At 40.5% G+C, this 14,931-nt stretch overlaps 1 protein-coding gene across 1 annotated transcript; it reads right to left on the minus strand.

The window, feature by feature from the left end:
• Positions 1-461: 461 nt before the first annotated feature.
• Positions 462-14,264, minus strand: LOC149207711 (lysine histidine transporter 1-like). Its single transcript, XM_089393934.1, has 7 exons — positions 14,197-14,264; positions 13,527-13,910; positions 1,849-2,242; positions 1,507-1,612; positions 1,302-1,393; positions 1,083-1,151; positions 462-560 (listed from the first exon to the last, which is right to left on the minus strand). The coding sequence occupies exons 1-7, from the start codon at positions 14,247-14,249 to the stop codon at positions 462-464; spliced, it is 1,197 nt and encodes a 398-aa protein (XP_089250060.1). The 5' UTR covers positions 14,250-14,264.
• Between the last annotated feature and the right edge of the window lie 667 nt (positions 14,265-14,931).

Genomic DNA, 14,931 nt, shown 5'->3' on the forward strand with positions numbered 1-14,931 from the left:
AAATAAGTGGACTTATATAAGTTGTTTAATTGTTAAAAACCATCTCAAATTGTTGAACGACCTCCTTGTTGTGTTGGTTAAGTTGTGATGACATAGTCGACTCCGCAGTTCTCAGACGACTGAATGACAAGTTTCAACCTTCGCAGAATAAGTGTTGCCATTGGGGTTTGAATTTTCTAACTCAACTTTTGAATGAAAAGTGAAAAGTGGTTTTAAATGCAAAATGTTATATTGTAAATATTCTAAAACAAAACCATAATGATCCCAATAGTTTCAAGTAAGCATTGCATGTGTTTTTTGTTTTAAAATATGGAAAGAAAATTGATAACAATGCATTTAACAGAACGATCAATGTTTTTCTCACTTCATTGTAAATCTCATTTGCGACTCGACAATATTATGTATGAAATATTGTCTCCGCTACTGCGCATTAATTGATATAAGCAATGGCATCTTTCTACTTAAGAGTAGAATTTGTATGTCCTTGTTTCGTATATGAAACTGTATAGGCTCCCAATAGATGCCACAATCATGAGTAGAATCCCCAAGATGATGCATGTCTGCATAAACAGTAAATATGTCAGTATAATAGAGATATATATATATTTTTTGGAAAAGAAAATAACATCTTTCCAGGGTTCTCAGTATAATAGAGATATATATATATTTTTTGGAAAAGAAAATAACATCTTTCCAAGGTAGTCCCATGGTGGATAGGGAAATGAATTTGGGCAAAAAGCTCTAATACTATATTAGGTTTTCCATTATATTAAAATAGGCAGGCTTTAGTAAACTTTCAAACTATTATTATTATTATTTTGAATGGCATTAATGTAAATCTAAAATGGATCCCAGAGTAAAATTTAGTAAACTTTCAAACTATTATTATTATTTTGAATGGCACTAAGGTGGATCCCAGAGTAAAAGTTAGTCGACTTGATAAATTCTCAAGTAAATAAATATGAAAATCCAACCTATATTTTTTACATTATTTCCTTTCTCTATTTTCTCCATTGGAAAGTTTATTCTCTGGCATTACAGAATGATGTCTTAAAGCAAGTTTCAGAAATGAAGTGACTAACCCAATTGGTCATCCACGACCAGCTGAACCTTTTTGGTTTGTATATTGCGAGCCACATGATGCAAGGAAGCTGCAATGGTCAAATACATGACAAGTGCTAAGTGACAATAATATACCAGCAAGTTATATTTGGTTAAGTAGCCACAATACTGATTGAGACAAGGAAAATATACTCGATTTTGGATAAGTTGTCTCATCTTAGTTGTTAGAGAGTACGTACAAAGTAAGTTGTTGGAGCAATAGCAAATCCTTCAAAGAACCCAAGCAGACTCCCACAGAAAGGCAATGATATGCCAATGAAGCAAGTTAGGGCTGACATTCAGTGCAAAAGGTGTGTTAGAACAGTATTTTCTTCCGAGAAATTAATTAAAAAGGTTTCTGACAATGAAAAACTTCTGCTTGGTTTTCAGTAAGATTCCACTTACCAACGTAGGTTGAGCGAGCAACCAAACGAAGCGGAAGTCCTGGAGTAAAGTGAAGTTTCTTGACCAGCACTGTTTCCATCATATCAAATACTGGCATAGCATGAATCTACAAGAAACACTAAACAGTGTCAGAAGCTCAATAAGTTACAATGAAGTTTTATCAAGTTGTCCTTGAAATGAAGGGGAAAATGATGTACAGGCTTCCTGGCATCCATTTAAATTCATTAATTCATGTTTTTTTAACTGCCGGTGTACGTAAACAGAGACAAATACATTTTGTATTATTTTATAATTCAGTAATGTCAGCCAATTACTATAACCAGCAAAAGCTTAGATGTATACCTGATAGCTTCCAATCATATGGACTACCACCATCATATTGGCTGTTGCAATAAGCCATCTGGGCGTTTTAAGTGTAATAAGAACATTGTCGTCGACAGCATTTCCGAAGGCCCAATAACCGACTAATGCAACTGGGAAATAACAGAGAGCAACTATAATATATGCGAAGACAACTCCTCGCCACATAGGGACCTTGGATGGTATCCCTGGTTTGGAAGGAATAGTAGCTTGGATCTCTAAGACTACATTGTGTCCTGCATAAGCAAAGGCAACGTTTCCCAAGGCATTGAACACATTAAAGACAACATCCTTACTTGATGAGCTTTTAATACCGTAGTCTACATCCAGCAGTTGTCCATTATGAGCAGAGGCTACCCAAGCAATTGTAGAGTAGCTGAGCAATCCAAGCATAGAAAAATCAGTATAGTTTGTCAAAGAACATAATCATAGCTTTCCTATATTAAGGTCGCATAGTTGCCCGAAAAAGGTATTACTGAGGCTCAAGGAATTGAACCCTTTAAATAATATGTTTAGAAAAAAGAAATATATTTGAAAGAAAAGAAATTAACAGCTAACATTTCTAAAGGGTGTATGGGTATGTTATGTAGGTTTTAATTTTGTATAGAAATTACATGTGAATAAATTCTTCAAACAAAAAAATGAATAATTGGGAAAACAAAAAATAAATATATACATAGATTTTTTTTTGGATTCAAAATCAGCACGTTCTTTTCAATATTACAATACATATATATACATTCTTAATCATTCATAAACCCTAAATTATTAACTTTGGATTAGAACATAATCGTTGGCCAGATCTACAAATTACATGAACAGAAAACCATCATGCACAAAACCATATACAAAACCCATGCACAAAACTATGAATAAGTTGCCACAGTGCTAGTAGATATGCATAAAAAAAATTCCAATGCTAGCCAAGGCTGCCACCCTTGTGATCCTGTTATCACCCCAAGAAACTCTCCTAGGTTGTAGCTCCGAGATGCCTGGGAACATATAAATTCAACTTATTGTTGCAAACGGATGAATGGAAGGAATGATGCTTGTTCAAGTCAGATAACCACTTCTACTTTGTTTAACTCCGGACATGCGTGAACACCCCCAAACTACAAGGCTTTAGACCACCAATTACTTACAGTTTAAGGATTGGGTGAATATGGAGAATACTAACCACACTAGCAGATGCACAAGACCATGTGATGGACGGCTGCAACTAGTAAAGAAGTCTGCAAATCTAATCTACCAATGCACAGACAGGATGACAGCTCTCTGGCACCAGAAAAAGAGAAACCTGAGTAACTCATTCAATGATACATACAAGACTTTAACACAGAAATAGGATGACAGCTATTCTAATGCTAAACATCAAGAGTTTGGGAATACAGCCTATCAGGCACAGCTTAGAAGAGGAAAGAAATGGAAAGTGAGCAATTAACAACAAAAGAAGCTTGTATTAGCTGAAAATGAAGACGAGACGCTGCAAGTATCAAAATAGTTACAGTCTCCAGAAGTTGAACCTTATATGAAAACATCAACCATCAACCCTGATTACATCTTCTTTGTGGGTATATATAGAGTTTCATTACAAAGGCACTTGGCTATTATAGGTATGGAGGGGTCGTAATTGACCACCAACTGCATTTAACTACCTGATGGAGTCTCTGGGTGCATTTGCTTGCTTCAGTGGATGAATATGATCCTTTCAGGTGCTCTGCTGTCCTCTCAGGTGGCTGGAGTGTCGTATAGAATGGAGTTCCATAACTGTTAAATGCAGGTACCTGCTCGAGCTCTGTCCTTTTCCTTCTCGGCCATACTGTTTGTTAAATATGGTTGTTGAGGAGCAACTGCAACTGGTACTGGTGAGCCGGTCACCTTCGTCCTTCGGGCACATGGAACGGTCAAGGGACGTGGATTGCATAGCGGGTGGACGAGTTGGATGAAGGAGCAAGATTGGCCATCGGATCGGGAGGATAGACAGCGGAAATGGCTTGGTGGGGGCTATCGGAAAAAGCAGGGGCGGAATGAATGTGGGCCATTGGATCTCAAGCAGACAGATCCAACGGTGATCGGGTGGTGAAGGTGCGCGGCGGTTATCGGGCGAGGACGAAGGACTGAGCGGTAAGCGCTATTGATCGCACTAGCTTTGGGGAGCTGGGCGGTAAAGGGCAATGGCGCGTGATCCCATTTAGTGCGTGACGTATAGCGTTGGAGGAGACAGGAAAACCACTCTCCATCGCGGGTTAACGTCCCGACACTTCGTGGACACGGGGAGAGCGAACACCGTCCGATCGTGGCGGAGATGATCAGACGACGGGGAATCAATTGAGCAGGTTTTCATCAGGTGCAACAGAGAGTCGTTGGATCGGGAGGCAGAGATCGATAGCTGAGGATTACGGGCGAAGAGTTTGCGGAGGTGCAAGGTTGTATTTGGCGCGGTTTTATGAGGTTATGGGTTTTAATGCCCAGGGCTTAAGAAACAGGGGTTTTGTTGGTTTTTAGAAGAAAGCGAAGGGAATGGAGATAACGGAGGGTAAGCGGAGCAAGAGAAATGTGCGAAAATGACCATTAGGAGCTCGTTTAAAGCATAACCGAACCGACCAAACTTCTTTCTGATCCTCTAATATCAACGATATGTAGCAGAGCTAACACTGGCTCCTTCTGGGAATGAGATCCTCCCTGTGGGGTCTCAAGAAATGTAGACCAATGCCTTCCCTGTCAAAACTAGATGAACAAAGTTTCCTAGTGTTCCATTGGGCATGGAGTCTAATTAAGCTTACACCTAAACTAATAAAACAACATATTTACAACTTGAAGGCCTGAAAACCTTAAACAACATAATTTTTCAAAAATCGGCCATTTACTGGGCCATCAAAAGCTATCTCTCCTTCCATACTTTGCAGCATGAAAGTATTGTTCCCTTGGATCTGAGAAATGATAAAAGGCCCTGTCCATAAAGCATCAAACTTCCCATGGTTGCCTTTCTTCTCTTTCAGTACATCCCACTTATGGACCAAGTCTCCAACCTGAAAACTCTCTGTCTTTGCCTTCCTATCAAAAGCTTCCTTGATTCTCTTTTGATGTGCTGCAGACCTTTCAACCAGTTGTTCTCTGATTTGATGCACTTCTGCCAAATCACAAATCATTTTTGCCATGTCTTCTTCTTCATTTTGTTCTTCCTGCAAGAGCTTTGCCACAGGGAGGGTTAACTGAATTGGGAATATAGCCTCAGTGCCATATACCAGCTTGAATGGAGAATTCCTTATGGATTTCTTGGTGGTCACTCTGTCAGCCCACAGTGCATACTTGAGCTTAGAATCCCAATTCTTTTTATTGTCTTCCAACAACTTTTTAATTATCCTCATCAGGCTCTTATTGGAAGATTCTGCTAGACCATTTCCTTGAGGGTAGTATGAGGTGGAATGAACTAGCTTAATGCCCATTGAGACACACATGTCCACCAACTCTTTTTCCCTGAAGGCTGCTGCATTATCTGTAACTAATTTATGTGGACAGCCAAACCTGGTGAAGATATTTTCTGTCAAGAACCTCATGACCATATGATGATCCGCCTTTCTGGTAGGGATGGCCTTAATCCATTTAGTGAAGTAATCAGTGGCTACTAGAATCCATCTGTGTTGGCCACTGGAATGCGGATTAATTTCTCCTATGAAATCCAAACCCCACTGCTGAAAAGGTTCACTGGCATGTATTGGTTTTAAGGGCAGGGACTTCAATTGCTATTTCCCTTCGAATCTTTGGCACCTGTCACAGGATTTAACAAATAAAAAGACATTAGAAAATAAGGTGGGCCAATAGTACCCAACTCTGAGGATCTTGTGGGCTGTAGTTTTCCAATAGTGGTGTCCTCCACACATGCTGGAATGAAACTGCTGCATGACTTCAATGGATTGTTCTTTGTCCATACACCTCAAAAGAATTCCAGAGGGATCCCTCCAATAGAGCAGATTTTCATGAATGCAGTATTTGGCTGCCCTGAGCTTGATAGTTCTGGCTTGGCTTGAACTAAGGCCTGGAGGAACTTCTAGCTTCAGCAAGAATTGAGCTATTGCAGAATACCATTCACAAGAAGCTAGATTTTCTGCCAATGACTGATTTTTCTCTAGTTCAACTATCTCCTCATCTGTCTGACTGTTCTCTAAATTCATGCCTATCAAATTCATGTCCAGCATTCTGCAATTTTCTTCGGCCATTAATCTAGCAAGGCCCTGACCTCTAACAAGATTGGTGGGCTTCAGTTCTATGCTAAATTCAATCAGCTTTGCAATCCATTTAGCCCTTCTTCCATCAGCATCTGGCTGCATTAGGACATCTTTTACTGAAGTAGAGGCCACATATGCCTGCTTTTCAATGATATCATACCTCAGCTCAGCATCTCTTAAGGTTTTGCTAAAAAATGCCATTGGATGTTCTGAACCTTCCTCATCTGCTTGTAACAAAACTGCTGCAGGGGTATCATCAGAGGCAAACGAAAATATATGGAACTCCTTGCTGTAATCTAGGTTGATCAAAGTAGGAGCTTCCACAATAGTTCTCTTAATGGATTCAAAAGATCTTCTTGCTGGATCGGTCCATTTGATTTTTGACTCGTTTTTCAACATGGAGGTAATGTATTTTACAAGTTCTGCAAAATTTGGGATAAACCTCCCTACAAAATTTATCTTGCCTAGAAAGGACTAGATATCCTTCTTTGATCTTGGGACAGACAAAGTCTATATTGCTCTTACTCTTTTTGGGTCAATTCTAACACCTGCAACAGAAACAACATGTCTTAACAATTTGCCTTCTTCTAAAGCAAACTGTGACTTTTTAGGATTGACTAAAATCCCGAACCTTCTGCACTTCAGAAACACTTTCTTCAAATGCTGCAAATGGTCTTGATGGCTACTGGAGTATATTTTTATATCATCTAGATAGATAAGGACAAACTTATCCTTCTCTCCTACAAATGCTATATCCATAGCTCTCTGAAAGGTTGCTCCAGCATTTATCAACTTAAAAGGCATCTTGGAATACATAAAAGTGCCCCAAGGAGGGGTGAATGCAGTCTTCTCTTGGTCATCTGGATGTACAACAACCTGGTTATACCCTGAAAATCCATCCAGGAAAGACATCACTTTGACTCCTGAGACCTTTTGTAGTAAATGATCCACCTTAGGCAAAGGATAATTGTCTTTCTTAGAACATTTGTTCAGGGTCCTGAAATCAACACAGAGCCTGATTTCTCCACACTTTTTCCTCGCCACAACCAAATTGGATACCCATTTTGAATATCTCAGGGGAACTATGATTTTGGCAGCCAACAACTTCTTGATTTCATTTTCAATCAGAGGGAGGAGCAAAGGATTTATTGGTCTCAGCTTCTGCTTGAAAGGGATGGTGTCTTTCTCTAAAGGAATTCTATGCTGGATGATCTTTTTGTCATACGTTTTCAGGTCACGATATTCCGAGGCAAAAACATCAGCAAATTTCTTCATTAAATTATATTACTCAGGACTTTGAGCAGCAGATAGATGGGTGGACAAATTTATATACCTTGGATGATCTGGACTCCCTATGTTTTGCTTATGGACTACAAATTGATCTTCTTTTTGGGCAGCCTTATAAGGCACATCATTCTGGTCAAACAACTTTTCCAAGGGAACTAGGCCTTTAGGTATATAATTGCTGGGCAGCTGGACAATGCTATTTTTGCCAATTTTGTTCTTTAGCTGGGATTGGGGGTTTTCTTCCAAGGCTTCATTCTCTTGGTCAATTTGTGTTTCAGAGAATTCACCAATGACTTGCAGAAACCTATTTACTTCATCATCATCTTCAAAAACTTTTCAACGCTGGACATTATCAGGCAAGGATGGTCTATATTTCATTTGGTCTTCATAAACCAGTCTGGGAGGCATGGGAGGGATAAACATGCTAGCAGACACAGCAAGGGAAAATAAGCTGATTTTTGACTCTAGGGATATATGAGATACAAAAACTATCAAAAGATTCTTTGAGTCTCCACACCTCATCTCTATATGCTTTCAGCCTTGGGTGTTTTGCTTAAAACGTTTTGTTCACTTGCTAAATGATGAGATCAGCATCTCCAAACACCTTTAACTTTCTGATTTTTCTATCTTTAACTGCGTTAAAGCCCAATATCAGAGCCTCATACTCTGCTATATTGTTGGTGACTTGGAAAGCCAGCTTAAAAGACAAATGTGTGCTTTCTTGTTTTGGAGATATCAACACCACCCCTGCTACTGCAGTCTCCCTCGAACATGCTCCATCAAAGAACATTTCCCAAACTTGACTTCCTTGCTCATCCATGGCCTGACCTATTTGTTTCTTGAGATGCAATGAGGCCTTCTGATATTCTTCAATTTGGAGAATGCTTGCTCCAAAATCAGTGTCTACAGCATAAATAGGATGATTAGAAGGATTCTTCTCATCACTGATGATGTAGGCCAGCTATGCTTATCTGTACAATCTCCTGTTTCCCCTTCCAAAAACTGGTACAGTGGCATAAGATAAATCATTTTGTGATGTCCCACCTAGCCTCTTTATCCACCCTCTGGACAGCAGCATGCCAAACTTAGAGGGGACATCTGCTACCACAATGTCCATCATCATGCTCTTCATGGGCAGCTGAGTTAGGGTAACAGCTAAATCTTTGATCAATCCTAGACATTTCACCTTTCTTGAATCAAAGGAGAATAGATCATGATAAGGTCTGGTAATATCAAGGCCTAACTCTTCCATGACAGTTTTGGGCATCAGATTGTGGCTGGCCCCTGTGTCTAGCAGGCAGTTATGGAGGGTTTTGTCATAAATGGTCAATGAGACATAGAATGATGGGGAATTATCATCAGCAGGTTCAGTCATTGGGCTCAGCACAACTGCAGGCTTATCATCTTGCAAATTGACGTAGTCAGTGGAGGCTTGTGTGGCTTTCAGCGCAAGAGCATCAAGGATGGGCTTTCTAAATACCTCACTCTTTACAAGTTCTATCAGAGGGTACAAATATTTTTAACTTCTGGACTTCTGATTCAAAACTGAAAGGGGAAGGGGACTTGTCAGGGCCTCTTACCTCCTAAGCTGGTGCTTTGAGGATGACTGGATCAGCTGCAAGCTTTTTCTGTTTGATGTTTTGATGCTCTGTGGGGACAACAGCTCTTTGGATAGGGTTCTCCTTGACATTGCTTGTTCTTGACCTCAGATTATATCTCTGACGTTCATCAGTCTACAGAACAGCTTCTCTGTCCCACTCTTGACCAGTTTGGTCCTAGAGTAATGATTCTTCATAGGCAGCCAATGTCAAGAAGGCAACACTGCCCTTATCTTTCATGCAATGGATTTCATCATCTTCTTCAAAATGTTCCTCCTCCATGACTACGATTTGGAAAGGAGCCTTAACCTTTTGTTCTTCACCAGCTTCTTTACCCCTCTGAATGATCTGCAATTGTTCATTTGCTCTTCTGAATGGATTTGAATTTCTTGGAGCAAATGTGTTTGGAAGCCTTGCTTTTCCAGAGCTCTGCTCAACCTTTAGCTTAGATATCTCAGCAGCCAATGACTCTATCATTTTAGTCATTTTGTCTAATTTAGGTTCTGAAGATGAAGCAGAGGAAGAAGAAGCCTCACCTCTCTGCCTCCTTCTATCAGCATGACCTTTGAGCTTTTCCGCAACCATGATATTAGATTCCACCTCTAGGGCTGCATCCTGCATTTCGGCCAAAGTGGAACATCTTCTTTCTCTCAATAGCAAACAAAAATCAGAGTCAAAATCATTGGCATAGGTGAGTTTGGCAGAGGTGGGAGTAGGCTTTACTTCAGCTAGTATCTTACTATACATACAATTGAATCTTTTATTAAACTCAGGCAATGATTCCCCATTTTCCCTCTTGAGATTTCCAAACTCAGTATGGTAATATAGCAGGTCTTTTTTATCTCCCCAATGCTTCAAAAACACATCATCTAATGCTTCAATATCTGTTATAGACCTAGGAGCCAGTTCTTTGAACCATTTTCTAGCCTCTCCATCGAGGCTTTGGACAAATACTCTCATCCAGACATCATCCTCACTGATATCTAGGTTATTAGCATAACTATAAAAAGACTCAAGATGTTCTTCAGCAGTTACTCCCTCTGTACCAGTGAATTTAGGCATGTACTTCTGGTATTCTCCTGCAGGCATGGCATTCAAAGGAACATGCAGGACCAGGGGTCCATACCTAGCAACTATGATTCTTTCCATTTTCGTAGGAGCTTGTTAACCTGCCATGACTGGGGTAGGTGGATGGATACTGGCAGTTTGAAAGGTAGGGCGCTGTGAAATGAATAACAGAGATGAAGGAAAATGATGGACTATATGGGAGGTTTTCTTTGGACTGAAATCCAAAGGGGAGCTTATTGAACAAGGAGCTTTATGAATCTCTGAGGGTATTTCTTTACTAACAATGCTAGACTCTAGATCTTCAAACTGTATATTCTCAGCTATAATCTTCTCTTGCAGAGATACATAAGATTTATTAGGCTTACCTGATCCTGGTGCTCCTTTATATGATGTCTTCCTTTGCTTAGCAATCTTCTCACGGTCAGGCACTGGGTCAGCTGGTGATTTCTGAGGATTGCTCCGGGTATGCCTCATAAACTGAGCCAGAACTGTAAAGTGGAGTCGCCACTAGGTTGATCCTCCAGTAGAGTCGCGAGATAGATGATTACAAACAGAAATGTATCCAGACTTTGTCTATCATCAAAGCTGGAGCTGTGTCGTTCTTCCAGGGAAGCTGAGCTTCAATTTCCTCTCCCCGGCAACGACGCCAATTATGTTATCACCCCAAGAAACTCTCCTAGGTTGTAGCTTGGAGATGCTTGGGAACATATAAATTCAACTTATTGTTGCAAACGGATGAATGGAAGAAATGATGCTTGTTCAAGCCAGATAACCACTTCTGCTTTGTTTAACTCCAGACATGCGTGAACACCTCCAGACTACAAGGCTTTAGACCACCAATTACTCACAGTTTAAGGATTGGGTGAATATGGAAAATACTAACCACACCAGCAGATGCACAAAACCATGTGATGGCTGACTGCAACCAGTAAAGAAGTCTGCAAATCTAATCTACCAATGCACAGACATGATGATAGCTCTCTGGCACCAGAAGAAGAGAAACCTGAGTAACTCATTCAATGATACATACAAGACTTTAACACGGAAATAGGATGAAAACTATTCTAATGCTAAACATCAAGAGTTCGGGAATACATCCTATCAGGCACAACTTAGAAGAGGAAAGAAATGGAAAGTGAGCAATTAACAACAAAAGAAGCTTGTATTAGCTGAAAATGGAGACGAGACGCTGCAAGTATCAAAATAGTTACAGTCTCCAGAAGTTGAACCTTATATCAAAACATCAACCATCAACCCTGATTACATCTTCTTTGTGGGTATATATAGAGTTTCATTACAAAGGCACTTGGCCATTCTAGGTATAGAGGGGTCGTAATTGACCACCAACTGCATTTAACTGCCTGATGGAGTCTCTGGGTGCATTTTCTTGCTTCAGTGGATGAATTTGATATTTTCAGGTGCTCTGCTGTCCTCTCAGGTGGCTGGAGTGTCGTATAGGATGGAGTTCCATAACTGTTAAATGCAGGTACCTACTCGAGCTCTGTTCTTTTCCTTCTCGGCCATATTGTTTGTTAAATATGGTTGTTGAGGAGCAGCTACAATTGGTACTGGTGAGCCGGTCGCTTTCGTCCTTCGGGCACGTCAAACGGTCAAAAGACATGGATTGCATAGCGGGTGGACGAGTCAGATGAAGGAGCAAGATTGGTCGTCGGATCGGGAGGATAGACGGCGGAGATGGCTTGGCGGGGGCTATCGAAAAAAGTGGGGGCGGAATGAACGTGGGTTGTTGGATCTCAAGCGGACAGATCCAACGGTGATCGGGTGGTGAAGGTGCGCAGCGGTTATCAGGCGAGGACGGAGGACCGGGCGGTAAGCGGTATTGATTGCATCGGCTTTGGGGAGTTGGGCGGTAAAGGGTGATGGCGTGCGATCCCATTCAGCGCGCGACGCGTGGCGGCAGAGGAGAGAGGAAAACCACTCTCCATCGCGCGTTAACATCCCAACACTTCGTGGACGTGGGGAGAGTGAACGTCGTTCGATCGTGGCGGAGATGATCGGACGACGGGGAATCAATTAAGCAAGTTTTCATCAGGTGCGACGGAGAGCCGTTGGATCGGGAGACGGAGATTGACGGTTGAGGATTACAGGCAAAGAGTTTGCGGAGGCACAAGGTCGTATTGAGCGTGGTTTTATGAGGTTTTGGGTTTTAACGCCCAGGGCTTAAGAAACAGGGGTTTTGTTGGTTTTTAGAAGAAAGCGGAGGGAATGGAGATAACGGAGGGTAAGCGGGGCAAAAGAAACGTGCGAAAATGACCATTAGGAGCTCGTTTAAAGCATAACTGAACCGACCAAACTTCTTTCTGATCCTCTAATATCAACGATATGTAGCAGAGCTAACAGACCCCAACCTACAATGCCTACTACTAGTAAAAAGAATATAACACAAAAAAAAATTCCCAACCTACAACGCCTACTACTAATAGTAGAAAGAATATAACACACAAAAAAAATTCCCCAGTGCTGCCCCGGACAAAGTGGCTGCCACCCTTGTGACCCCAACGGGCCCAACCTACAACACGTACTACTAATAGTAAAAGATGTAACACACCCACTATTTTAGATCAAACCAAAATACAGATTATACCAGGACCTGTCCCTATAAATATAAAACAAAAGCAGTATTTTAAAATCCAGGTGCTCAGATTGAATGCAAATACATTTGACAAATGTAGGACGGCCAGTGCCCCGAGACCAACTCACTCTCTTAACAGTTGGAGTTAACGAACAATTGTTTGGCACAATGATCGAATGTCAAGGTAGCTATCCAAAACTTGGATCAATATCACTTGCACTCTTTGTGAACTATACTCTCCTACGCTACGCTCTCCCCTTAGCAGATTGTTGTTTTCTTTTAGAGTCGATGCCTTTGATATAAGATTCTCAAATTCTCTGGAGCAATGAACTTGAAGAAATCGTATATCGAACTTCCTCTACGCAATGTAGTTTGGATGAAGTAAAATGGTGAAAATGGATCTTGCAGTCTGGTTTCTTGGAATTCTGGTGCCTAGCAATTGACTCCGTTTTTAGACCAGCAAGGGGAATCAATCAATACAGTGTTTGATAAATCAGCAACCTTTGATCGCGAATATTTACGGGATACATAGTATATGTGAACACTATAAAAGATCTCTGGTTCACCTAGACATAATGTCTGAGGACACCCCTGTATATAAGTAAGTAGTGACACACCTAGTCACTAAAAGGTAGAGTGACTGTAAGTCACAGCGTATAAAAATTCTGTTCAGCTGGGTTCTCTATTGGTTCAATCAGTTTTCTTTTAAGGCGTGGACACTGGAGATAAAGCAATAAGCCTCTTAAAGTGTGGAAACACGAGCCCTCAATCACTGGAATCGAAGCGTATTTCAACAGTACAGTGCAAACGCAACCAATAACTTTAGACGCTCAAACTACAACGCAACGGAAGCATCTACTTCCAGTAACCACTCTTAAAAAAACATACCTTAGAGACATGATCGCTGCAGCCAGCGAAATTCCAACCATTGAATTGAAATTAGGCAGTTGTGCTAGCACAAAATGGACTGAACCAAAAATAGCAATGAAGTAAGACTGCCTTATTTTTTTACAACTTGGACAAACAATATCATGAAACTGCTTCAATGATTTTCCCCCAGTAACCATGTAGACTATATCAACACCAACTTCAACTATCAATTGCTGTGGAACAACAATCCATAAACCAAGTTTTTCGCCAAAAGCATGCTGCCCCAACTCATGATACCGATCAAAACGTTTTCCTGGAATCATCTCATGCATCTCAACCATCTGCCAAAGTGTATATAGGGTAATTACCCATGATAGGACAAGCACTACAACACCCGGGCCCCTGCAAAGCCATCAAGACTGTTCAGAAATATAATGAGATAATCCTGATGAATGATGTGTATTCAATTATAATGACCAAATCTTTCTATCAGACAATCATAAAATGTAGCATAAAGTACAATAAAAATGCTAGTATTTTGAATCCCCTCTTGAAAACATAAATGCAAGCTGCCGCGTACAATGTCAGTCCATGGCTATGCAATGAAGTGCAGCAAACGGTTGCAAAGTGTAGTGGATCATTATAGCACAGTTCCAGAAAATTCTATGGTAAAAGTTAATGAATTTACCATCCTAAGCTTGCCATCGCAGAGGGAAAGCTGAGGACTCCAACGTCCACCATGGCAGTGATATTGTGGAGTATTGAGTACCACCACTTGGCATGACGAGATGATGTAATTGGCAGCCAATCGTCGGTAGATTTTCCCCTTTTTTTAGTCCCACTGGTGTTATTTACATGTCCCTGCAAAGAGTATTGCAACCATCCTTAAATCTTTAAGGATAAAAAACATGGAAAATGGACTTCACATTCACATTGCACTTTGACCACAAAAGCAATATTTATTGCATTGCAATTTTCATATCTGAATGTGGAGGAGTTCTTCATACCATTTTGTGTTTTTTGGGTTGCATTGCTTGATCCACTAGCATATTTAAATCCATTTGTTCCATCGGCTAAGCATGTTTTCATTTTATGGCGTTTTCCTTGAACTAAATTAGGCCAGAAGAGCTGGGAGAGCTTTTCCTTTCATAGACTTGTCTATTTTTCAACCTAAATAAGGCAGGGACTTGTCTATTATATGATTTTTGAACTTTCGATGATAAGCTTATCAATCCAAGACGAATCGCAGCGGTTAAATCACGGTTACATAAAAATGGAGTTAAATAAACGAGCTAAATTACTGATGAATCTGCTTATAAATATGTATACATTTCCATATGTATGATACCAATCGCTCTACGGTGATATTAAATAATTTAATGAAAGAGTAAACGCCTAACTGTTCAGACTACGGTCGGAATTA

The sequence above is a fragment of the Pinus tabuliformis genome, chromosome 1_2 (genome assembly GCF_031772625.1).
Source record: "Pinus tabuliformis cultivar Carrire ecotype Pingquan chromosome 1_2, CPIR1, whole genome shotgun sequence".
Lineage (NCBI taxonomy): Eukaryota > Viridiplantae > Streptophyta > Pinopsida > Pinales > Pinaceae > Pinus > Pinus tabuliformis.

What these genes read in the sequence shown, in the direction of transcription:
- LOC149207711 (XM_089393934.1), bottom strand. Translation starts at nt 14,249, where the DNA reads ATGGTGGACGTTGGAGTCCTCAGCTTTCCCTCTGCGATGGCAAGCTTA. An exon ending in TGCTCGCTCAACCTACGTTG is followed by an intron (nt 1,394 to 1,506) that starts GTAAGTGGAATC and finishes ACTGAATGTCAG; the next exon opens with CCCTAACTTGCTTCATTGGC. An exon ending in GGTCGTGGATGACCAATTGG is followed by an intron (nt 561 to 1,082) that starts GTTAGTCACTTC and finishes CTGTTTATGCAG; the next exon opens with ACATGCATCATCTTGGGGAT.